We start from the raw sequence: 23,857 nt of genomic DNA, 5'->3' as shown, positions 1-23,857 counted from the left end.
TTTGTCGTCTATTCTTCTCATAGAATTGACACTAAGATACAAAATATACTAGTCCACTTAAAAATACAATTGTTGCAATTATCTCAATAAATGAGAATATAGTCAAAAATACTCGTAATTTCTTTCCAATTTTGAAATCCAATAGACTAAAACAACAACAAATTCACCGAACAAGAGTCCAGATTCGACCTTTGCATGAGCAGCCAGACGACGACAGGCGGCGCCCCAGCATCATGTTCGACGCTCAGCTGACTGACCAAAACGTGCACGTATCTTCTCGATATGAGCACGATTAAACACGAAAGCAGATTTGAAAGTTTTGAAACAATCTTCACGACTCGTCATTGGTGGACAGTGGACTCATCTGGTTGTCCTTGCTAAGATTTCATCCAAGTTTCGACATCATCTTTTTGGGTTTAAAGGGGACCGTGTTGTGGTTCCAATGACGTCACAAGAGAGAGAGAGAAGGGGGGGGGGCGATAATTTTATTTTGAAATCAACTTTATTAATCATTCTATTTCCACAGTACACGTTGTAGACCTGCGTAATAAATTCAACCCCAAAACACATTCAAACATCCCCAAAGATCATCTGCATATGTTGCTGTGACAACACAAACTATCCAGATGTGGTTCTTTAAAGCGGTCACCAGCTTCTTTATTAAAACTAGAACCAAAGAATAATTAGGATTTGATCAAATTTTCGCAGACGGTGACAGTGAAACAGAGACAGAAGACAAAGAATGAGACAGACTGAAAGAGAGAGGCTGAGAGCGAGCGAGCGAGGAATGCGCCTCGAATGAGGATATGACGTCAAGTTGGGCAAACTGCAGTGAATGCAAGACGGGAAGTGGCTGTTTATAATACGAGAATGAGAGCTCTGCAAACAAGCCGTTTTATTTATTTATATATATTTTTTTTTTGTGGAATGACAATGATTCTACGTCATATTTGAAAGAGATTTATATCACAACAAGAACCTTTATCGCCATTTTATGCTTCAGGGAGGAGCATGAACATTGGATTTGGAATCAGACGTCAATAATGTGTTTGTTTAGTTGCTTATTTCAAAACTTTTATTGGTGAGTTAGTATATTGAAACATGCATGTTTATATTTAAAATGGCATTTTTGTCATGCATAGAAGATGCGTGCTTGGTTATATGTGCTCCCAATTTGCCCATCCCCTCTTCTACACATTCAATGGTTTTACGCTTTTATTTTGAAAAGTGTTACCGGAAACGAATGGATCATCCGATGACTTGATGTCGATCCGTGCGCAGCAGTAAGCGGACTGCCGCCACAGTGGAAAGAGGAGAGAGGGAGCAGAGGTGGAGGGGAAGAGGGAAAAAAGCAGCGGAATGGTGTAAAAGCCGAGTGAGAGCTGAGCAACATCGAGGACAGGCGACTAGTGCTGCTGCTCTTCGTCCTTTTCTTTCTCTCACTGTCCCGTCCAGCTCTGCCTTTTGGATGCCGTCCTCACGGAGTTTTGGCCCCATACTGGACTTATTCTTCCTGGTGGGCTGAACCATGCAGAGGCTGCTGCTGCTCCTCACTTTGCTGCTGACTTTACAAACTGGTAAGGATGCATTTTGGGCCGCGTCAAATGGAAACGAGGATAAATGTACAACGGACGAGGCACTGTTGGTATTCTGTGTGACGTAATTGGAAGCGATTTGGGGAGTTTGTGTGTGTGTGGGGAGAAGAAAAGGCCACGCTTTCCTTCTTCTCTTTTTTTCCATTCCTTTTTTTTGTTTTTCAAGCCATGCATGCCGATGCCCTAACGTTGCATGAATGACCTTTGCAGATGTGTGAGTGATGCAACCTCCCCGCTCGGACGCCGGCACTGAACCGTGAACGTGACGGGAATGAGTGTGATTGATCAGCCGTGCTTGTCTTGTCACTGCTCTCGCCTCTCCTCTCCTTCCCCGTGTCCTCCTTACCTGCGTGCATCATAAAACGCGGCAGCGGCAACAACCACCGGGTACGAAACAGCCGCTTGCCCCCCCCCCCCCTTACTTTTTCCTCCTCCTTTTCTTTTTTACCTGTAGTGGTAGCAGGTATTAAATAGTCACAGTTGCTAGGAGACAAAGGCTGTGAAGATGAGGAGCATGTAAATGCAACCTGTTTGATGAAGGTACCAATGTGCGTGCCATTGTCTATCGTCATAGGTCTAGGAGGGGGGGGGGGGGGGGCGTGTTCTGTTAAGGGATGATGTCACTGTGTCTGCCACCTGAATTGTGGAGGGTGGGTTAGGTGCAGCACCCATCCATGCTGTTGAATCCACATTTGGACACAATCCTTTTCATCAGTGCCACACACGCGCCTCTTTGTTCACGTCACATGTTTTTCCACCCTTATGTCCACATGACAAACACACACCCACACACGCACGCATTGTCCGCAAGCGTGTCATCCATTATCACCCTCCAAACACACACGTTTGCCCTCCCGCGATAGCCCAATGTTGCGGGGACGACGCCGTGCAGGGATGTCTTTCTGCCTTGAAAGAAAAAATATTTCACAGTGTGCAATTTAAACATGGCAGCAAAAGGCTTATTAACAATCGCATGGTTATCAACGGAGCGGCTCATAATTTGGAAGTTGTAAGGATGCGATTGTCGAGGAGTGATTGATTCAGCGTCGCCGGCCTTGAAACGACATACAAGGTGAGGAGCCCCTTAATGCGTTACTGCATAATCAATCGGGGCAAAGACGCTTCTGTAGAACACTTTTAAGGACGAGGCAGAGCTTTGACCTGCGGCACTGCACTCGAATGCTGACAAAGGTTCAGAAGCGCAGGTATGCTTATTGTTAGCCTCATCACTTTGTGATTATAGTTTAGCAAGGATGCTTATTAAGAAGACATAGGCAGAGAATAATGTGGTGAAAGCTGAGTAAAGACTTTTGGTGGGCAGGAGGGGCTTCCAGAAAACTGGACAACCAAGGTGATCAGAGGAACGGGAAGCTGAGGACAGAGCAGCATGGTTTTGCTGTGTTTTCTTGCTGGTCACATCAGTTGGTGACAGTAGCTCCTGAATGGGCCCGAGGAACTTGCTGGACGCTCGTGGTTCACTTCATAGAGCCGCTTGCGGTGACCCAAGATTCTGGTCTGTGTCGTTTTTTTGGAGCTGAGAAAGAAACAAGTCAGCTCAGACGTTGTGGAGAGTAGATTACTGAAGAGTGGAGACAGAAATGTGACATAGGCCAAAGAGAATTTGGAGCCCGCTTACGTCTGAATCGACCTGTTGGTCCAAAGCCTTTTTTCTTCGGACGACAATTTTCCGTCAAGGTAAATCCCATTTGCGACAATTCAGCAGAAAACCCCACCGACGCGTCTCTTGGATTAGCGATGATCAAATGTGTGGTCAACGCAAAACCAACAGCTCCGAGATCCTCGGCTTTTAAAGCCCCAATAATGCGATGGGGGGTGTTTGACAGGCTGGAGGCGATCGGAGTTATAAAAAGAAAGAGGCAAAGAAAAACAACACAGCCCCTTAAAAAGGTTTCTTTATGCAGAGTCCCTCAAGCAAGAGAGGCGCACTTAACCACATCTGACTGAACCCCCCCCACCACCACCCGGTCCACGGTGACATTCTACAGTGAGGACCCCGTTTTGGAAAAAAGGCGGATTGTTGACGGGCAGGTGGTTGAAGCCTGATTGAGAGCGATTAGACGGAGGTGGTTGAGGTTTTCTGGAGGGCTCCTCCATCGAGAGGGGGTGGAGAGTTCTGTGTGTTGGGGTGCCGGCGGGGGCTGTAAAGAGAAAGGAACCATTACTCGAGCTCCACTGCCCTGCTCATTCACATCGAACATGTTGCCATTGCTTCTTCAAAGGCGGCTTTGCGCCGTAATCGCCAGGATGGGCCCCGTCCCGATTTGCACGAGTGACTTGTAACATTCCCGTTTTGTTTTTTTTCCACTCGGGCTTCTTTCTTTCTCCTTACGCCCCCACTTCTCTTTCCATCTACCCCTTCCTCTCTTTGGCTCTCTAATGGCTTCCAGATGTGTTTCTTGCATTCCTTTGGTCGGTGGAGAGGGGAAAGACGAGAGGGGAGGGGCGGGGAGGCTAGGGGGGGGTTATGAGATGGGGAGGGGGGATCTGGCTCGTCCAGAGACGAAGCACATGAATTAAAACTGCGAACGCAAGATGAGAAATGAGCTTGGTGGAGTGGAGGGTTCGAGAAAGGACGGGAGTGCGTGTTGAAGACGAGAACAGGGGATTGGGTGGAGGTGCTGTAACCTCAAAAGTTCTCCCCCCCCCCTTGCAGGAATGCGGTTGACACTGATGATGTCACTTCATTTCGGCGCTCTCCCACTTTCGGCTCCTCACCAGGGACGAGGGGAGGGAGGCGGGTTGGAGGGTGGCGCGTATTTGTCTCAATCTATCCTTCTCCCTTGACGGTAACATCGGGGTCACCCAAATCCAAATTCCACACTTCTCACACCAACCCACTGCTTGTCGATAGTTGCGCAACTAATAACAAGCCAGCGCTCCCGTCATCGGCGGTCATTAAAAAAATGCCGTGCGCATGCTTTATTTATTTTCTGCCTCGCCGACCTAATCGCGCCTGGAGGTCACGTTTACCTTGACCCTAACGTCCCGACGAATGGACTTTTACGTGTTTTGCAAGTCATCTCTGTTTTGTTGAAAACACTGCACGCCATCGGAAGTACGTTGAAGATGCCGCTGGCTACGAGGAATGGGACCGACAATCAAATCAGATTCCAGATCTTCTCAAAAGGTCCTCAGAAGGAATCTGGGGATGGGAATTTCAAACAGGAAGCCCCCCCCTTGCCAAAAACCGTTGGTCATCCCCAGAGTATCACATTACAGGATTACTGCCAGGCACCTAACGCACAAACGGTTTCTGCTCCTCTTACTTATTCCAGATTTTCATCCCCTGGCCACAAAAAAAATGTGTCTGCACAAATTGTTGCGCCACTAAGTTAAGTTTGTGTCGCTTATTTAATTCCTAAGCCATCACAAGAGTGAGTGGAGTCTTGCGCAATCTTTGACATTGAGCCCGCTTCCATCAGCAAAGAAGCTCTCACCTTGAAGACGGCTTTGCACGGCGTTGTTGGCAAGATTTTCCATACGGATGCTCTCGCTCGGCTCCAAAAGGTCGCCGAGGTCGAGGCCCCGGGCTTTTATTGGCTGCCCCGTGACGGATGACATTGCAACTAGCGACAGTACATACCAATGAAATTAGATTGCACTGGATTCAATTAAAGCGGACCTTGGAAGAGATCATTTATCGACGGGATGTCACTTATAAAATAGTCACGCTGTACTCCGTCGCTCACCGATGTTTACACCGCTCCATCACGTGGGGGGGGGGGTAGTGACTTTAGAGCAGGGGTCCCTAAACTTTTGCAAATGGAAGCTAGTTTTGATGTTTTTGACATCATTATCAACAATGATTTAACAAAGTATAAAATGCAAAAGTCTTAACGTGTTTACATTTTCAAATGAAGTACCATCACCCGTGTGCTAATTTTAGAACAAGGCCGCAGGCTACTACGGGTAGAACCGATCTGTCGACTAGTCCGCGAGTCGACTTTACCACTCCATCTGCATCGATGTTTAATGCTTTAAATGTTTTTGGCATCTCGTTTTCCAATCGAAAATTGAACTGCGTTTGTATGCAGTTCTAAGGCTAGCGGCGATTGAAGCTAACAAGGCTAATGCTTAGTTTTCCCACTCTCGGACTGGCGCTAACATGAAAATGTTTTTCATCACATCGTAGTTGATTACAAAAAATCTTTAATTGTCCAACCCATTTGGGTTCTTTGTGAGTAGCATTTTCGTGCCCCCGTGACTTTCAATGCTCAAAATCAATCGGGAACCACCACCGCAAGCGATCGATTGGCAATAGCATGGACTGCGGCGCTACGAGGCGCGCCGCTTCGTGCGTATACGTCCGCCTCGTTCAAGCGTGTCCAGAGAACGACCATTGTTACTTAGGGTTGCCCTTAGTTACCGCACACTAGTCTTTGTCAGCCGCCAGCCACGTTGGCTGCGATTCGCTAGCGGATTACCAGCGGCTTCCCGGCTTTTTTCCCTGAGCTCCGGCATATTCATGTGCCCGTAATGTGTCAGATGCGTCGTGGCCAAATTATCATATTATCCTCTCGTCATCCTGGAGTTGCCATGGCCACACTTTTCTATCATTGTGTCAGTGGTCCTCACGGGCTGTCGCCATGGTAACGGCAGAGGTTTGCCACGCACTCATACTGTAGCGCACTTCACCCTAAAGAATGGGTGGGAGCCTCTAATGCCGTCATGACATTAAAATGCTCCTTTTTCCTTGCGGTGATGGTGTTAACGGTAAAAAAAAATGTAAAAAAAGGGTAGTGGGAACAGAAAGGTAGTTGGAGGACAAAAAGGGAATGGAGTCATTGACAAAAGACGGAGAGCGAGAGAGAGAGGGAGGTTGCCGTCTGCTTGTAAAAAGGAGGCTTATGAGGTAAGATGACAGAGGAAAGGAGCGAGCGGGCGGACAATGCGGCAAACAAAAGACATCGTCTTTGTCCAAAACCTGCTCCCCCCTCCCCAAATTCCACACACACACACGCAGCCCAAGATTCACCTTTGTGTTTTGAGTGGGAGTGCGCACAGTAGGACGCCTCCTTTCACTGCCCCCCCCCCCTTCCACTCCACATCATAGGCTCCCCCATTATTGCGTCCCCATATAGCGTCACCATGGCGATGAGTTATTATGGCCATCCAGGCGGGCGGCCATATTGTTAAGGAAACATGTGGTTGAGTTCCCGTAGTCAGATTAACAGAGGCAGAAAGTGCACGTGAATCGTGTAAAGCAAAGCAGGAAAATGTTTTCTAGCCTGTGAAAGTAGCTTGAGCAAAGTGCAGTGAACTTAAATCACTTCACAAACAGAAGAGAAGAGATTTTCCAAAAAAAGAAACTCTCATTTAAAATTCCTTGGAATGGATTAATGGTATAAAATCCTCGGGAACGGATTAATGGTATTTCCATTTCTTTCAATGGGAAAAGATGATTTGAAAATTATAACTCCTAATTGGATGATTAATTTAAGAAATATGTATAATGAAAAAAACAACCCTTTAATATTTACAACAATGGATTATAATCCATAATAATAATAATAATTATTATTATAATAATATAATATAATTATTATTATTATTATTTATTGTATATTACTTTGTCCTTTAATTTTACAGCAGAAGGAATAATTGTCAAAAACCGTCATCTTACGACGCAAAGCTTTCGATCAACACGTCGACAACGAGGGGTGACTCAATGATGTCGAGGAACTTTGTCCTGAAACAATGATGTCATCCCCCTCCACGGCGCCGTCTGCGGACCTCCGTGTTTCTTTGTTCTCCGTTTTTCCGCACGCCGCTGCCGGCTGCACTGAACCGGGCACATCACAGAATTGATTTGTAGTGTATCGATGAGCGCCAGAGAGATTGAAGGCAGGGCTTAACGTAGTTGAATATTTGTTCCGGATTCATTAGAAAGGCTTTGTCGGACCACCAAATACGCTCGTGAGCACACCGGCGTGCAAAAACTTATTGGGCTGGCTAATTTCCAACGTCATCTGTTGCTATGGTGACCCGATTTTGTAATCCAGCCAATGCTGGATTGGATGGGACGGGGAGGTGCAAGCAAGAGACAGGCATGGAGACTTTATGGATGGGAGCAGGGAGGAGGCCGGCCGGAGACAAAGACGATGCGACGGATGCGTAGGAATCCACACGAGCGCCGTTTGACTCTTACAGAGAGAAAGAGGTGACGCAAGCCCGGAGAGGAACGTTGAAATCAAGCGAGCGTTGACATTTGCAGCATAGCGCCGGGGTATGCGGGGGCAAATCGACAGCACGCAGGCTAAAAATAGCTCCAGATGTCTTTGCATGCATCTGCTGTACCCTCTTGTTAGTTCACAGGTACAAACGCCTTGCTGTTGAAGCTCGGAGGACCCCGTGGCGTCTCACTAATGTGAGTCACCTGGCGATGGCGTGCCGGCGTTGGGTCGGGTCTATTTGACAGGCTGTGGCTGGCGTCAAAATGATGCTTACGTTGGCAATGACTGGGCTGGAGGAACTCAAAAAATATGTTTCCCAAGACACGTATTTGTTCTCACAGCACAGCATCAAATGAAAATGCCATCATAAGTACACAGTGTTGCTTTGAGAGGCGCTGTGACAAATTTGAAAAGATGCAAGTTGTAGTTCAGATGATTTTTTTGCTTTAATTTGCAAGTGAAATATTGACGTATTCTTTATCCTCTGCGAAGAAAAAAATAACATTACTCTGGATACTGACAGGCTGCTTCTTCTGTTTATTTTAAATATCTAGTACATCTAAAATACATCTTTAGCGTTTTGTTTATTATTTACCAAAATCACTTGTTCTCATAGCAACAAAATTTTCCTTCTCTGTATTTTCATCACATAATACACCTTACTGATCCCAGGCATTAAAATGAACAAGAAAAGAAAAGTTATCTACTTACTGCATGTTTTTACTGCGTACACTATTATAGAGTGTTATGTTTGATTTAAAAAAAAAAGAAAAAACACCACACATTATACTTTTTAGTTTCTAGCGCCGCTGTAACAAATTAACAGCATTTCTATTCAATTCTATGAGGAAAGATGATTTGAGGTACAAACTGCCTTGTTTGTCTTTCCCTAATAACCAAATGAAATCATTTTTTGGCAGCCTACATCTAAAAATTCCACTCTTCCCCAAAAGTCAGCATTTCACAGCAGTAAGGAGCAGCAAACCGCCTCAACGTGTCGATTACACGTTTGGGCTGGACTGCGGTCGTGTTTGCGTGCGTCCACAGGAAGTGGCTCGCCAGCTAGCGGCGGCGGCGGCGTGTTTTTTGTGTGCGCGCGACCTCTTTGTGTGGACGGGGCGCTCCGCTGGTATCTTGGCCACGAGTGACTCAAGGAAATCAGGACACACTCTATATTTGTCACTGCAGCATAACCCACATCATGAACGAATACGAGTTCCGCTGCGTACGCCGCGTCTCCATTTTTGGTCTTTTAACACCTCGAATGAAAACAAACAAACACACTTTGTGGTGTTGACAAGTGTTAAGTGGATAATATGGAAATGAGAAGGCGAGGAGCACATGTTGAAATGAGTCAGAATATTTTTATTTTTTTTTTTCTCGCTCTAGATTGTTCATCCGCTGACTTTGGATTACATTTGCGGTTTACTGTTGAGGGAATACCTCCAACTGGCCTCGCCGAGGTAGCTGAAGGGAGGATTTGCTTGGCCTCGGGCCGCCGTCGACTTTGCGGCTTCGTTAAAAAAGGAAAAGGGGGGGGGGGGGGATCAGCCCGTGCGTGTATGAAAAGCGGCTTTTCGTGCTGTTTTGTGTCAAGAAGCCGCCCTTCACGTGCTGTTAATTAGCATCAAATTGTGATGCATGACTTTAAATGGAACTTGTGTCTCATTTCATCCATCCTGGCAAATGAAAAGCTCCTATTTTTTTTTTTTTGGTTCTCTTTTTTGGGCTCAGTGTTGAATTATTCGAGGTATGCATGCCGCAGAGCTCCATCTGCATCTGATTCCCTCCTCTCCGTTCCTGCGTGTAGCCTCGCACATCTTCTTTATCTTCAGAATATTAATGTGCAGCACTGTCAGAAGCTATTGTTGTGATTGGTGCAGGAGTCTTTCTTTCCTTTTTTTTTTCCTTTTTTTTTTTTTTCCGTTTTTGCATGACTGCCTTCTTTCGCATTAGTGGGCATAATGCACCTCGGCGAATCACAGCCAGTCTCCTCGAATATGGAATAAGCGAGCCGACGAGGAGAATGAGGACTGAGGGTCGTGACTTGGGTTGGGCCAGGCATATGGCAGTTGGTTCAAAAAAATGGTCAAACGTGAGAGAGGGATGAGAAACTCTGGAGGCCTCCGAGGGAGAAGTGTGAGGGAATGGGACGAAAAGAAGGAGGGAGGGGGTGGAGAATTTGGTTGGGCGGTCAAATAAAGTGAAACGGCAACAGTGGGAGGCGATGACGACTGAAGGAGGGAGAGAGAAAATGCCGGAGGGTTGATATTTAATGTGATAAATGAATTGTGACAGTGCGCCTCGAACCCCCTTCCAACCAGCAAGGAGGAGAAACAGGGAAAAAAAAAAAAAAAGGCGTCATGGCTAAAAACATAAAGTCGAAATTTGACATGGAACTACTGGAATACGATAATAATGAGTAAATAATAACGAGACGCGCCGTGCGGGAGTCCTGTCCTGGAGGGACAGCTAATTACAACTTGACATCCAAGAGACACACAATGGCGTTTCTCTCTCTCTTTTTTTTCTTTTCTTGATTTGCTCCATTTTCCACATGAGGCAGCAACACTCGGGTTCATCTGGCGGGGCATAATCGCGGGGTCCAGGCGAAGCGAGCAAACAATGATGGCCACTGTAGCTCGGGAAGCCTGCGAGATGACTCACAGGGAGGAATGAGCAAGAAGGGGGTGAGGTCGGGGCGACGGTGAGGCACGAGGGGGGCGGGGCTTCCGAGACTTGACAAAACAAGAAAAAAGGGGGATGAGAGAGCGAGAGACACCCCAGGCTGAAATTGCCTTTTGATATCCTCTCGACTGAGTCAGCATGAGACGCTCGGTCTTGATTTCCACGCAAAATGGCCGAAAGATGGCAATCACGACGTTCCATCCATTTCCTCAAAGGTTCATCTGGCGACTCACTCCTGTGTTTCATTTTTTTTCTGCTCCCTTCAAGCGTGGACCGCGAGGTTCTCCCAGGAACCGGCAGACCAGTCGGTGGTGCGGGGCCAGCGGGTGATCCTGTCCTGCGTCGTCTTCAACTACTCGGGCATTGTTCAATGGACCAAAGATGGGCTCGCGCTTGGCATCGGCGAGGACCTGCGGGGTGAGACGTCAAGCGTGCCACGCGCCAGCCGCATGCAAATGAGGAGTCGCCTTTCGCCAGGCTGCCCAGTCGTTTACGATTCGGGGCGCTCTCAAGACCTTTATGGCACTCAATCAATTTGATTGCAAAGACATAAACCTCGCACGCATAAAAAGCCCACGAGAAGTGTCGCATCTGGCCCAAACCCGGTTTTATGTACTTTTCAAAGTCACCCTTATAACCTCCCTCTGCTTTTTTTTTTTTTTTTACATCAAATTTCCAGGACTTAAAAGTCTCTATAAAGCGAAAATAAATGTCTTGTAAATTTGACACAGCAAAGAGAGGAGGGTTGTTAACGACCCTGCCAAATTTAAATTGTTTAAAACATGTTGGCTGTCACATCAGCATTAAAAAAAATCCAAATCGCCAAAGCTGGATTGTAGTACACAACCACCATTGTAGCATTTATGTATAAAACAGACTTGTGTTTGTGTAGTCGTGTGTGTGTGTGTGTGTGGCTTCTGTGGTCTTTTCATACGCTTTCTTGCCCTCCACATTACACATGCAAATGCATGTATGTTTAAACAAGGCGCACACGCACGTGCGAGCACAAGCAAGGACACACAAGGTTGTGAGGCGAGCGGACCAACAGCGAGGCCCGACTCGGGCTCTTGCTCCCGTCTCACGCTCTCGCCTCCGTCTGAGCAGCAAATTGTGTGCACCGTGCCGTAGAGTCGATTTGAGTGCCCCAAAAATAAGTAAATAAATACATTACTGCTTGGTGACCGAGCGCGTCGATGCCACCTCTTGGTGAGAATGTGCAGCTGAGGCACAGCTGGCGGACATGGTGGGGGGGGGGGGGGGGGGGGGGGATGATAGTGCGATGGATGTGTGGGCATCACAAAATACAAGGATTGATGAAATGAGGCTCATTCATGTTTCAAGGATTTACATTTGAGATGTGTCTTCCTAGCCTGGCCTCGGTACCGAGTGCTGCGGGTTCAGGAGCTGGGCCAGTACAACCTAGAGATCCTGTCGGCTGACCTGTCTGACGACTCCTTGTACGAGTGCCAGGCCCCCGATGCCGCCTTGAGGTCCAGGAGGGCCAAGCTCACCGTCCTCAGTACTTTTCCCTCCTCGTTGTCGTTTAGTATTTTGCCGATTGCTGTCACAATACCCCCCCCATCCTTGTGCAGTCCCTCCAGATGACCCGGTGATCGACGGCGGTCCGGAGGTTCTGCTCAACGCGGGGGAGTCCTACAACCTCAGCTGTGTGTCCCGGGGTGCTAAACCACCTTCCATGATCGAGTGGCTTAAAGATGGGCTGCCTATAGACGGGGCCGTCAGCGCCACCGTGAGTCCAAACGACGAAAGACGCGCAGAGGAATGTGACCTTTGACCTGTTCTGTAATGGCTTCAGGAGGTTCTTCCAGACCGTAAGAGGGTGACCACGCGCAGCTTCCTTCCTATCCACCCCATCGACATGGACACGGGGAGGAACTATAGCTGCGTGGCTTCCAACCTGGCCGCCCCCGCGGGCAGGAGCACAACCGTTACGCTCAATGTGCATCGTAAGCACGCTAACCGTCCTCTCAGCAAAAAAAGTCAAAAAACACAAAAACAAAACTGTGCTGATTTTGCAAGGAACAAGAATTTATTTTTGCCATCTGCGTCTCACAGATCCTCCAACAGTGACTTTGTCCATCGAACCTCGTTCGGTCCTGGAGGGCGACAGGGTCACCTTTACTTGTCAGGCTCATGCTAATCCCCCTATTATGGGCTACAGGTCAGTTCCTTTTGCTAATATAAGGGTGTCTAACTCAAAATCCAGTCGTGGGAGCTTAAGTCCTCGCACTTGGTACTTAAGTACAGAAGTAGAAATACATATGCCGTGAAATGTCGTTAAGTACGAAATTAAAAGCTACACATTAAACATAAAAATGATGCTAACTAGCGAGCTAGTTTTCGCTCAGGCCTATATGCTATGAAAACAACAACAAGAAAAACTTTTGTATTAATGTAAATACTGACTCATCTCCTTTGCTTATAGCCTGAAATGTATTCAAGTCAAAACTACAGATGAATGTAGATTTTTATTCATATTAAATATCATTGTCTTGGCTAGCTAGCTAATGTTGGCTCAGGGTTTTATGCGATCGAAAACAAACTAAACTATTTCATGATGGAATTGTTTTTAGGCTTAGACGAATCATTCTTATAGCCAACAGCAAACATTTTTCTTGAAAAACACCATGGAGGGCAATTACCGTAATTTTCGGACTATAAGTCGCACCGGAGTATAAGTCGCACCAGCCATAAAATGCCCAAAAAAGTGAAAAAAAACATATATATGTATATAAGTCGCTCCTGAGTATAAGTCGCCCCCCCACCCAAACTATGAAAAAAACCGCGACTTATAGTCCGAAAATTACGGTATTTTGTTTCTTCAAATCTGTTCTATTCATAAATAATTCAAAAAATACGAAATAGACAATTTTGACAAAGTAAGGGGTTGAAAGTAGTTCCTTCCTGTCGCTTAGGTGGGCCAAAGGTGGCGTGGTTCTGCAGGGTGCCAGGGAGAGTGTGTTCACCACCAAAGCGGACCACTCCTTCTTCACCGAACCCGTCTCATGCTTGGTCTTCAACGCGGTGGGAAAGACCAACGTCAGCATCCTCGTGGACGTTCACTGTGAGTGTCTCAACCTTACGCTTGCTCCTTCCGCGACCTCCCTTTCCGACATTTGTTTCCACCTCTCCAGTTGGTCCCATTCTCTTGGTGGAGCCTCAACCCAAAACGGTGGACATCGACTCCGACGTCACCCTTAACTGCAAATGGACCGGGAACCCTCCGCTCACTCTCACGTGGTTCAAGAAAGGTTCCAACATGGTAAGAAGAGCAAATGCGAAATCATGTGAAATGAATGGACTCGGGATCGGCTTGTAGTGTGACGTGCGCTCGCTACACAGGTCCTGAGTAACGGCAACCAACTGTACCTGAAGTCGGTGAGCCAGGCCGACGCAGGCCAGTACGTATGCAAGGCCATCGTGCCGCGGATTGGCGTCGGAGAGATGGAGGTCACCCTCACTGTCAACGGTCAGGAAATGACAAAAGCATTTTCAAGTCCAAATCAGATTTTTGTGGGGGGGTGCTTAAAACGGCTGTCTGCCTTTTCCCTACGAAAGGCCCGCCCATTATCTCCAGCAAAGCCATCCAGTATGCGGTGCGAGGGGAGCGAGGCGAGGTGAAATGCTACATTGCGAGCACGCCCCCTCCAGATAAGATTGTAAGTAGCGCTGACCCGTCCACCTTTGATTCAAAGTCAGTTCATCACTTCCACTTTTTCTCCATTTGAGGAGAGGAACATTGACATGCTGTCAGCCATGATTGATTTTTGTGGTATTTCAAACCGTTTTCTCGCTTAAACACGGGATGCATCCGTTTGATACTTGTGAAGGCTTGGCTTGGAAAATATCCAAAGGCGATGCTAACAACCAAAAATGTCAGTTAAAAAGTACGCAGCTGTTCAAATTTACAGTTGAGATTTTGTGTAAACAACGCGCAACGTAAATGTGATGCGACATACACTCAATGAACTTCAGGTAATGTAAACATACTTGAACAATAATGATTAACGACTTTTTGAGCACTGGTGTAGATAGATGGGTGGCTGTGGGAGCACTCCACCCCCCTCAAATATACTTGGATCCCAGGTTTCTTTGCCGTTTTGGTATTTTCCAACTTTTATATTTCCGCTCATTCCCTGCAGAAAACACATAATGAATCTTTATCAGAATTTTTTGAAGAATTATTTGGGTTATTAAAAAAAAAAAAAATCTAATGGAGCCCTATACCCCCCCCCACCCTCAGGAAAAAAAAATTCTAGCTGCCCCACTGCCTTTGAGGGACAAAGTTCAGAATTGCATGCCGTTTGTTTTGAGGGAGCGAAAACAAACTCCAGCCGAATCGGCCACGACAGGTTAATTAAAGGCCGTATCATAGAAATTTGTCTTTAAACGTGTCTTAAATGTTTCTACTGAGGTAGCAGTTCTAATATCCATTGGTAGGGCATTCCAAAGCTCTGGAGCCCGAATAGAAAATGCTCTAGACCCTGCAGACATTTTTTTTTCAAAACAAGCAGGGGGTGAAGGTGAACAATTCGGCGCCGATCCAAATCTAGAATTTTTGGCCTCGGGGGATCTCTGTGCCATTTCGCACCATGACCCCGCTCCTGCTTTCAGGCGCCGTCCCTTCTTTCTGTGGGAAAAAAAAATTTCCTCCTCCATCCCATATATCAACAAAGCAACACTAAGCCGGTCCACTTTTAGCTCGTGCGTCAGAAAAGCGTCCCGGATGCTTTCTCCGCTCAGCTGCATCGCACGGGCATCATTTGACGGATGCGTCCTGACTGGCCACGCGGCCCCCCCCACCCCCTAATGCGGCCGCCGCAGCTCGGGACAAGAAAAGATTTATAAAATATAAAAAGGACGGCGGGAGGAACAGTTGTCCCAGTAAACGCCACAACGGGAAGAATCTCCTTTTCCGGAACAAGTAGGCACATTATGGGAACATGTGGGCTCTCATGCATAATTAACTGGCCTCGATACACTATATGCTGAATAATACAGCTGCTTTTAGTGCCTTTAAAGATGGAGGACAACTCCCCTCACTCCTAGCTTGCCCCCCCTCGGCGTGCAGCGTGAATATATTTCTGACACGTGCACGCATGTCATTAGATAAAGAGGTTAGGGTCACTCGAGCATGATGAAAGGGGTCGTAAACCCGGGGTGAGATTTTGCTCGTCCGCATCCCATCAAGCGAGTATGCCATGGCGTGCAGGTGTGGGCGTGGAAGGAGAACGTGTGGGAGGAGGAGAAGGGCACGCTTCTGGAGCGCTACACGGTGGAGCAAAGCCGAACGTCGGCCGAGGGCGGCGGCGTCCTTTCCACCCTCACCATCAACAACGTGATGGAGTCCGACTTCCTGAGCTCCTACAACTGCACGGCTTCCAACTCCTTCGGGCCCGGCACGATGATCATCACCTTGGAAGAAGCGGGTGCGTTCAAAAAAAATTGTGATTTCAAAACGTCAACAAAATCCAAATGAACTTCAAAAAAATGAAGAGGAGCATCAAAATCTCAAGTGAGCTTTGTGTTTTTTACAGAGGAGGTCCCGGTGGGGATCATCGCCGCTGGCACGGTGGGCTCCACCATCCTCTTATTCATCTTCCTCCTGATCCTCGTACTCATCTTTTACCGTCAACGCAAAGGCAGTGAGTCAACAAACATGAACCCCAAAAACTCAAACAAGCTCCACCTCTGCAATGGTTGTGCTTCCAGGTCGGCGAGGGGTGACGCTGGGAAAGCCGGACATTAAGGTGGAAACCATAAACAAGGAGAGCCACAGCTTGGAGGAAGACACGGGCAGCGTGTCCACGGCCTCGCGGATGGTGAAGGCCATGTACTCGGTGAGCTGCGCGTAACCTGGCTTCCCCGCGCCTTCTCCTTTACCTCTAATTCCATTTTCTTCTTTTGTGTCGCGTTTGGTTCCCTCACTTCCTGTTCTCCTTTTTTTTGGTTTGGTTCTCCTTTTTGACCGTTTAGTTTCTCCCCTCTGTGTCCTTCTCTCCCTCCAATCAGCCCTTTAAGGACGACATCGAGCTCAAGTCGGACCTGCGCAGCGACACCCTGGACACCCGCCAGGAGTACGACCTGAAGGTGAGCCCTCCCCATTCTTTTTTTTTTTTTTTGGTCATTATTATTATGATTCATTATTCAACACCACATGGAAGGAGAAGTCGAGCCTGCGTGCATCTTTTCTGCATTTTGCGCCTGCGGGCGTTGGGCCGAGGTAATGAATCTACTTGATTTTCATGGAGCTGTCAAAACGCGCGCTGCCGAGCCTCCGGTCGGCGCGCGAGTCGGATCGTCTTAAAGGAACGCAGACATGAATCCACCCCGGGAGGTGGTTAGATCACCCCGACAACAGCCGGGATTCATTCCCCCACCCCACCCCACCCTCCCTCGACTGCCTAAAGCACCGGCGCTGTGAAACAATGGCCCAGTGAGGCGTCTGGTTACGTGAGAGATGATGAGATGGAAGACTCGTGTCAGGAATAGTCAGTCTTCCTGCGCCCAGTTTGTTGGCGAGATTCCACTCTGATTCATGCACTTGAATCAGAGCGAGGCTCGGAGCCAGAGGCAGTTCTAGGATCAGACGTTGAGGGCTGCTGAGCCCCTGGCTGCGGAAGGGGAATTTGAACGCAGTTACTATGAAGGAGAACTTTCTTTGACTACACCATCAAACCTTCATTGGATTTGTAAAACCGTCGAAATTTCTGGAGGAACACAATCTATTTGAATACAGCAGAGATTTTACATATGCATTTTTCTGGGCCCCCAATACTGAGTACTAAAATACTAAAAATACTAAAAACGGACCTTGGACATGTAACACACTAACAGAACTTTTGTGAAAACGTTTAATACTAAAATATCAAGTATCACTGTTTTGATTTGTTTCCCAAGGATCCCACCAACGGCTACTACAACGTACGAGCTTCCACGCTTGACGAGGGCCGTCCCGCCTCCCGTTCCACAGTGCACTACTCCGACTACCGCTCCCCGACGGGAACCCCTGGTGGTGCCGCGTCCATTAGCGGCAGCAGCGCGGGAGGCTCCGGCGCCACGGCCAGCGGCGGCGCGCCCGGCCCGCCGGGCCCCCTCACCTCCCCGGGCCGCCCCCAGGCCTGCTATGACCCGCGCCCCCCTTCCAGACTGTCCCACATCAGCTACGCGCAGTTTAACACGTTCACCCGCGGGGGCCAGAGCCAGCAGGCGCCCAGCAACCCGGCCCCTGCCGCCGGCGCCGCTGGCGCTACCGGCGACTTCCCGGGCGACTGCGGGCTGCTGGACTCCACCTCCCAGCTAGCGTACGACAACTATGGATACCCGTCGCACTACCAGACCTACCGGATAGGCTTCGCCCCATCCAGCCTGGCCCCGCTGGAGGCCGGCCCCTCCTATGAGATGTACGGGGTGGGATCGGGGGTGGCCGGGCCAGGGGTGGGCGTGGGTCCCGTGGGTCCCGTGGGTCCCGGGGGCCCCGCCCCCTCAGGCGCGGACACGGGACTCGGGAAGTACGGCAGCTCCACTCGCTTCTCCTACACGTCGCAACACTCCGACTATTCCCACAGCCGGCACACGCAGCGGATGCAGACTCACGTGTGAAAGCGCTCCGGCGGCACGAAGGAGTGTCTTCGACATGGCATTGCAGCTACAACCAACACACACATATTTACACGCACACACCAACACGCCCCGGTGAACAGAATACGGCACACACGCGTGCCGGAAAAGGCAGACAAAAGTGTGGGCGGCCGACTGCGCGCTGGCCAACGTGTTTGGAAACTCGGCGAGAGCGGACGGCGTGAGTCACGATCATGACGAGGATGGACGACGAGGATTTTTGCTTTGGGTTGCCGGACTGCGTCGAGTTTCCACGAAGCAGCACATCTAGAGGGCAAAACGAATCGCGCTCCACTACGGGGTGAAAGAACGGCGCAGGGTTGCGAACTCTGGCGGAGGCGCGACTCGTTCAAAGTCTGACACGGTACATGTGATTGGGAGAAACCTCAGAGGGCGGGAGTCGTTTATGGCTGCCGTCTTTTCTTGTCCAACGTTTCCCATCATGCTTATTAGTAGGGATGCTCAATACCACTGTTTTTGTTTTTTTCAGTTCGGTACCGGTTCTGGTTTTTATTCCCCGATACCAAGTCCCGATACCACTTGATGGCTCGTAAAATTCGAATGAACACAATGACAATTCCTTCGAATCAATTTCTGCCTTCCCAGCGCACATGATGACTCACCGATGTGTTAAACGGCTGCAACGTAGCACCGAGGAAGACTTAGATCATTTTTTTGCTTTAAGTATCGATGACTAATATCGGTATCGGGACTGGCTCATCCCCTACGTATTCGCCGGGGGAAAGTGGTTGTTAGTAGGGAGGTCATCATCCTTTTTGCACCGCATCAACAGTATTCATGCTTGGACGTCTCTCTTCTATATCTGTCGTCTTTTAATTTTGCACACATGACTAGAGCTTTGTATTCTATTTTTTAACATTACAGAATTATTTTTGTCAATGTCAAACATAAAATGATGTGTATGTATGGACCAAATGTCGGAGGAGTTGTGCCATCGAAAAGGGTATACCAGTGTATAAAAAAAAAAGAACCTAGTGCCAAGTGTTCATATTGTTCTTCACCGTAGACCATGTACAGTAGTATGCAGTAGAAGCTCCTTCTATTGGCGACTGTTGCTTTACAAACCAGGTGAGGGACCTTGTTTTAAGACTTTTTCCTCAGCTTGGGCCTTTTTCCCCACCCCCGAGCTCTAAACTAAAAGACTGGTGCGGACGATGAGAAAAACACACACGTGGGGTTTAGAACTGAGTGGCCTTATCGGAAGAACATTATCCTTTCTCATCGTCTGCCTGCCAAAAGGGCCGGAAGAGAATGTGTATGGCGAGGCTCCGTGAAGGCTGTCTACAATATTGACATGTAGTAGTAAGTGTGTGTGTGTGTGTGTGTGTGTGTGAGAGAGAGAGAGAAGTCAAGATGGAGTGTGTGGGCATTGGCACGCACATCAATTTGTACAGTGTGTTTGTATAGATGTGTGAATGGATACATGCATACTCCAAACCGCCTCTGACTCATGTGTGCGTGGGACTGTTGTATGCCGGTGTGTTTCAATATACGTCTATCATTTCTCTCACGATCTAGTACTTTTATACCTCTGGTAGGACTGTATCCTGTATTATTGTGTCTTTGACTTTAGAAAACCCCAATGTTTATGTTATTGTACTGTTCCGTAGCAGGAAAAAAAAATGTTAAAAGTATGTTATCGAACTTTTTTTTAATTTCTCTACCTTCAATATTTTTTAAAAATGTATGTAATTATTTTTCCACAGTATTACATAAATAAAAGCACTGTTTTTTTTAATTAAAAAAATAAGTAATCTGTCCTTCCTTGTTTTTGACTACATATTTGTCTGTCACTTTACACGGTGACGTGTTACTTTAAAAAAAAAAAACAATACTGTAATACTTTTGCAAACATTACCAGTCGGTGGCAGTCGCGTGCGTTATTTCGCCGCATATGACCAGCGAAGAAGAGATTATGTGACGTCACTCAACAGCGCTGGCTTGACAGCCAAGATGGCGGCCACGATGTTAAGGTCGCTTACTAAACTAGGACGTCCTTCAGCAAAATTAATCTTTAATACAACAAATAATTGTATTGGGAGTCCCTGCTGCGCTGTCTTTCAAAGCAGGTAAGTAAGAGCAAAGCCTAAATGTCACGAATGTTACATTGAACACAATTTCCTGTTATTGAGCTGCAAAACTGGACTCACACAAATGCTAACGTTCGCAGAATGCCGAAATTATGCATTTTGACCTGTAAACCGTAAAAACAACTATATATATATATCCTTATGGCATTATTTTAGTACGAATGAACGCGCGTAGCTGCAATAGAAGTTCCATAGTTAGCCACCTAGCAATCAAGCTAATCGCTTTACTGCAACTTAGTCACACATTTATGTTGATTATTAGGGAGAAACAGTGGCAGCCAGATGTGGAATGGACTGAGCACTATGCCGGCGCGGTGATGTACCCCACTGCTATTAATAAGAACTGGAAACCACCCCCATGGAATGGTAACATTTCCACTCTCGGAAATGCCAAGTATGTTCCCTTCATTATTTTTCAAGCGTTGCATTTGTTTGGCTAGACAAGGATCCTCCGGCCGAGAAGGACGTGTCCAACCTGACCATCAACTTTGGCCCACAGCATCCGGCCGCTCACGGAGTGCTGCGCCTGGTAATGGAGCTCAGCGGCGAGTCTGTTAAAAAGTGTGACCCCCATATTGGCTTGCTTCACCGTGGCACGGAGAAACTCATCGAGTACAAGACTTACCTGCAGGTACGACTCTTGGAATGTAAAAAAAAATAAAGGATTTGGAATCAAAACACCTGATTTCCTCCTTGTACCAAAGGCTCTACCCTACTTTGACCGCTTGGACTACGTTTCCATGATGTGCAACGAGCAGGCCTACTCGTTGGCTGTGGAAAGGCTGCTCAACATCAGGGCGCCACCTCGTGCTGAGTGGATCAGAGGTAACGTCTAACAAAACGGACCCTGGATGGAGAATTTGCAACTCAATCGCTCCTCTGTTGCAAAATGTTAGTTCTGTATGGGGAGATGACCCGCATCCTCAACCACATCATGGCTATCACCACTCACGCACTCGACATTGGCGCCATGACCCCGTTCTTCTGGATGTTCGAGGAGAGAGAGAAGGTGGCGGTCGAAAACACGCTCCATTGGAGACTCCGAGACGCTTGACATTCCGACTTCCCTCTTCTCAGATGTTTGAGTTCTACGAACGAGTGTCCGGAGCCAGAATGCATGCCGCCTACGTCCGCCCTGGCGGTGTTCATCAGGTAACCAAAGCAAATCAAAGTGCAAATGGCGCCTGAGCGCTGACTGGCGGACTCTCTCGCCGTGTCGCAGGATCTTCCTTTGGGCTTAATGGACGACATCTACCAGTGGTGCAAGAACTTCTCCATTCGCATCGATGAAGTGGAAGAGGTGCGTTATCACGTCTTGGAGACGCGATGACGACGCTGAATTACTTGCCGACTATTTTTGCAGATGTTGACGAATAACCGCATCTGGAAGAACCGCACCGTTGACATCGGCGTGGTGACTGCGGAGGAAGCACTCAACTATGGCTTCAGGTCAGAGGGGAACCATTTTCTTTTTTTTTTCTACGTTAATATTGCGACCTACTATTTGTTTTCATGTATTTTTCAACAAGCACAATAAATCGAATGAATCTTTATTGTGTTTTGGCCGTACTGTATTTTCACGCTCTTGCTCCTCCGTCAGCGGTGTGATGCTGAGAGGTTCTGGCATCAAGTGGGACCTTCGTAAGTCGCAGCCGTACGACAAATACGACGAGGTGGAATTTGACGTCCCGATCGGAAGCAACGGCGACTGCTACGATCGGTGCGTGAACGACAGAGCGCTCCGCTTCTCCATTTCGGTACTCCTCGGCTCACCCGCGTCTCGTGCAGCTACCTGTGCCGGGTGGAGGAGATGAGGCAGTCGCTGCGGATCATGCACCAATCCCTCAACAAGATGCCGGAAGGCGAGATCAAGGTGGACGATGCCAAGGTGGCTCCGCCCAAGAGATCTGAGATGAAGGTGAGTCCAACGAGCGCAAAGCACGGCCGGCGGAGGCGATGCTGATGTGTGCTGCTTTTTGCCAGATGTCCATGGAGTCCTTGATCCACCACTTTAAGCTCTACACGGAGGGCTACCAGGTCCCCCCGGGGGCCACATACACCGCAGTGGAAGCCCCCAAGGTGAGAACGCTTCAACCTCGTCGTGTGTTTTTATCTGTGAAATGTAAAGATTGACTTGAACTTCACTCAACCGGTCGGAGCCGTATGAAAATTCCTTGTCTGTTGCTCTATTACTAAATTTGAAACTAATCTAAATGAGCGGCTTTAACTGATGATTATTGAAATAATCGCGTATAATAAACTCTTTAGTCCATAAATCGGCCAAAAAAATAATCATTGTATTCCAAAGGAAAAGCAAATGTTTTGATTTGATTCAAAAAAAAAAATAAAAAGGCAAAGACCCAATGATTGTCTCACACACACAACTGGGTGCGGTGAAATTTGGCTCTGCATTTAACCCATTCCCGAAGGGAGCAGTGAGCAGCAGCGGTGCCGTGCCCGGGAACCATTTGGTGATCTAACCCCCCAATTCCAACCCTTAATGCTGAGTGCCAAGCAGGGAGGCAATGGGTCCCATTTTTATAGTCTTTGGTATGACCCGGCCGGGGTTTGAACCCACAACCTTTCAGTCTCAGGGCGGACACTCTACCACTAGGCCGCTGAGCTTAAATGGAGGACGATAGAAATTGTGCAATGTTTACTCTTGGAAACCTGACACTTTGAGGATTTGAAAAGAAAAAACGCTCTACACAATTATTTGATTATTGAAAGTAATTGTTGATTTTTCAAATATTTTTTACGATATATACATATATAATAGCACCAATAAGTTTGACACATTATAGTGGTTTGACACGTTATTGCTTCCGTCACATGGCCAAACCCATAACACAGGTTAGCAGACTTCCCATTTATGCTCCGATAACTAGCATAACTTCACTTTGAACCAAATTTTGGCAAACAAACACTGTCCCAAGCAGAATACACAAGTGTAGTTTCCTTTAATGAAAAGGAGTTGCCTTGTTTGTGCATCTGCTTACTAGCAAACAAACAGTAAAAAAATAAAAAATGCAGTTGTGATGTTTCCTGCTTACTCGCATTTATTTGCGTGTTTTCTTTTCACCAGGGGGAGTTTGGTGTTTACTTGGTGTCGGACGGTTCCAGCAGACCCTACCGCTGCAAGATCAAAGCGCCCGGATTCGCCCATCTGGTAAGACGTCGCTGAAATATTTAGAAACGCATCGAGCGGCACTTGCTGCTGGAGGCCACGCTGACTTCCTCAAGTCCTGACGGTGCTGTTTTTATTTCTACATACAACGTTTCCTTCTTCTTTCCTGCTTCCTTTTGAATTTACAAAGTTCAAAAGTTGCTGATAAATCGATAACTGCCACTGTTTGCACTCTACTAGGCCGGTCTGGACAAAATGGCCAAAGGACACATGCTAGCAGACGTCGTGGCCATTATTGGTAAGCGACATCATCAACGAGAGCTGCCTCCGACTCAATCGCCGCAACTTTTTTTTTTTTTCTCCCCCCCCCTCGACAGGTACGCAGGACATCGTGTTTGGGGAGGTGGACCGCTAAGCTCTGACCCGCTCGCCTGATGTTCTGTGATGTATAAATACCTAATAAATAGTTTATGGTCACAATCAAAAAGAAGACTCTCTCAT

At 47.6% G+C, this 23,857-nt stretch overlaps 3 protein-coding genes across 4 annotated transcripts in view; all 3 read left to right on the top strand.

Annotated features, from left to right (window-relative positions):
* Window positions 1-23,857, top strand: part of LOC119129646 (C-type mannose receptor 2-like) — a 902,042-nt gene that overhangs the window by 140,888 nt on the left and 737,297 nt on the right. The window lies entirely within an intron of this gene.
* On the top strand, window positions 1,271-19,106 carry kirrel1a (kirre like nephrin family adhesion molecule 1a). Of its 2 annotated transcripts, none has more exons than XM_037260243.1 (15): window positions 1,271-1,577; window positions 10,745-10,894; window positions 11,847-11,996; window positions 12,070-12,227; window positions 12,294-12,444; window positions 12,554-12,659; window positions 13,414-13,562; window positions 13,633-13,760; window positions 13,841-13,967; window positions 14,057-14,157; window positions 15,711-15,927; window positions 16,036-16,143; window positions 16,211-16,338; window positions 16,511-16,588; window positions 17,399-19,106. In XM_037260243.1, exons 1-15 carry the CDS (start codon window positions 1,529-1,531, stop codon window positions 18,098-18,100), a joined length of 2,502 nt encoding a protein of 833 aa, XP_037116138.1. In that variant the 5' UTR covers window positions 1,271-1,528; the 3' UTR covers window positions 18,101-19,106. The 2 variants fall into 2 exon arrangements, with proteins under 2 accessions (XP_037116138.1, XP_037116137.1); XM_037260242.1 differs by having other exon boundaries at window positions 16,475-16,588.
* ndufs2 (NADH:ubiquinone oxidoreductase core subunit S2) lies at window positions 20,049-23,843 on the top strand. Its single transcript, XM_037260350.1, has 14 exons — window positions 20,049-20,208; window positions 20,492-20,595; window positions 20,670-20,860; window positions 20,934-21,054; window positions 21,126-21,238; window positions 21,307-21,381; window positions 21,452-21,529; window positions 21,593-21,678; window positions 21,830-21,949; window positions 22,018-22,147; window positions 22,213-22,308; window positions 23,315-23,398; window positions 23,597-23,654; window positions 23,734-23,843. Exons 1-14 carry the CDS (start codon window positions 20,093-20,095, stop codon window positions 23,769-23,771), a joined length of 1,410 nt encoding a protein of 469 aa, XP_037116245.1. The 5' UTR covers window positions 20,049-20,092; the 3' UTR covers window positions 23,772-23,843.

The sequence above is a fragment of the Syngnathus acus genome, chromosome 10, assembly GCF_901709675.1.
Source record: "Syngnathus acus chromosome 10, fSynAcu1.2, whole genome shotgun sequence".
NCBI lineage: Eukaryota > Metazoa > Chordata > Actinopteri > Syngnathiformes > Syngnathidae > Syngnathus > Syngnathus acus.
This window is presented reverse-complemented; position numbering and strand designations above follow the sequence as displayed.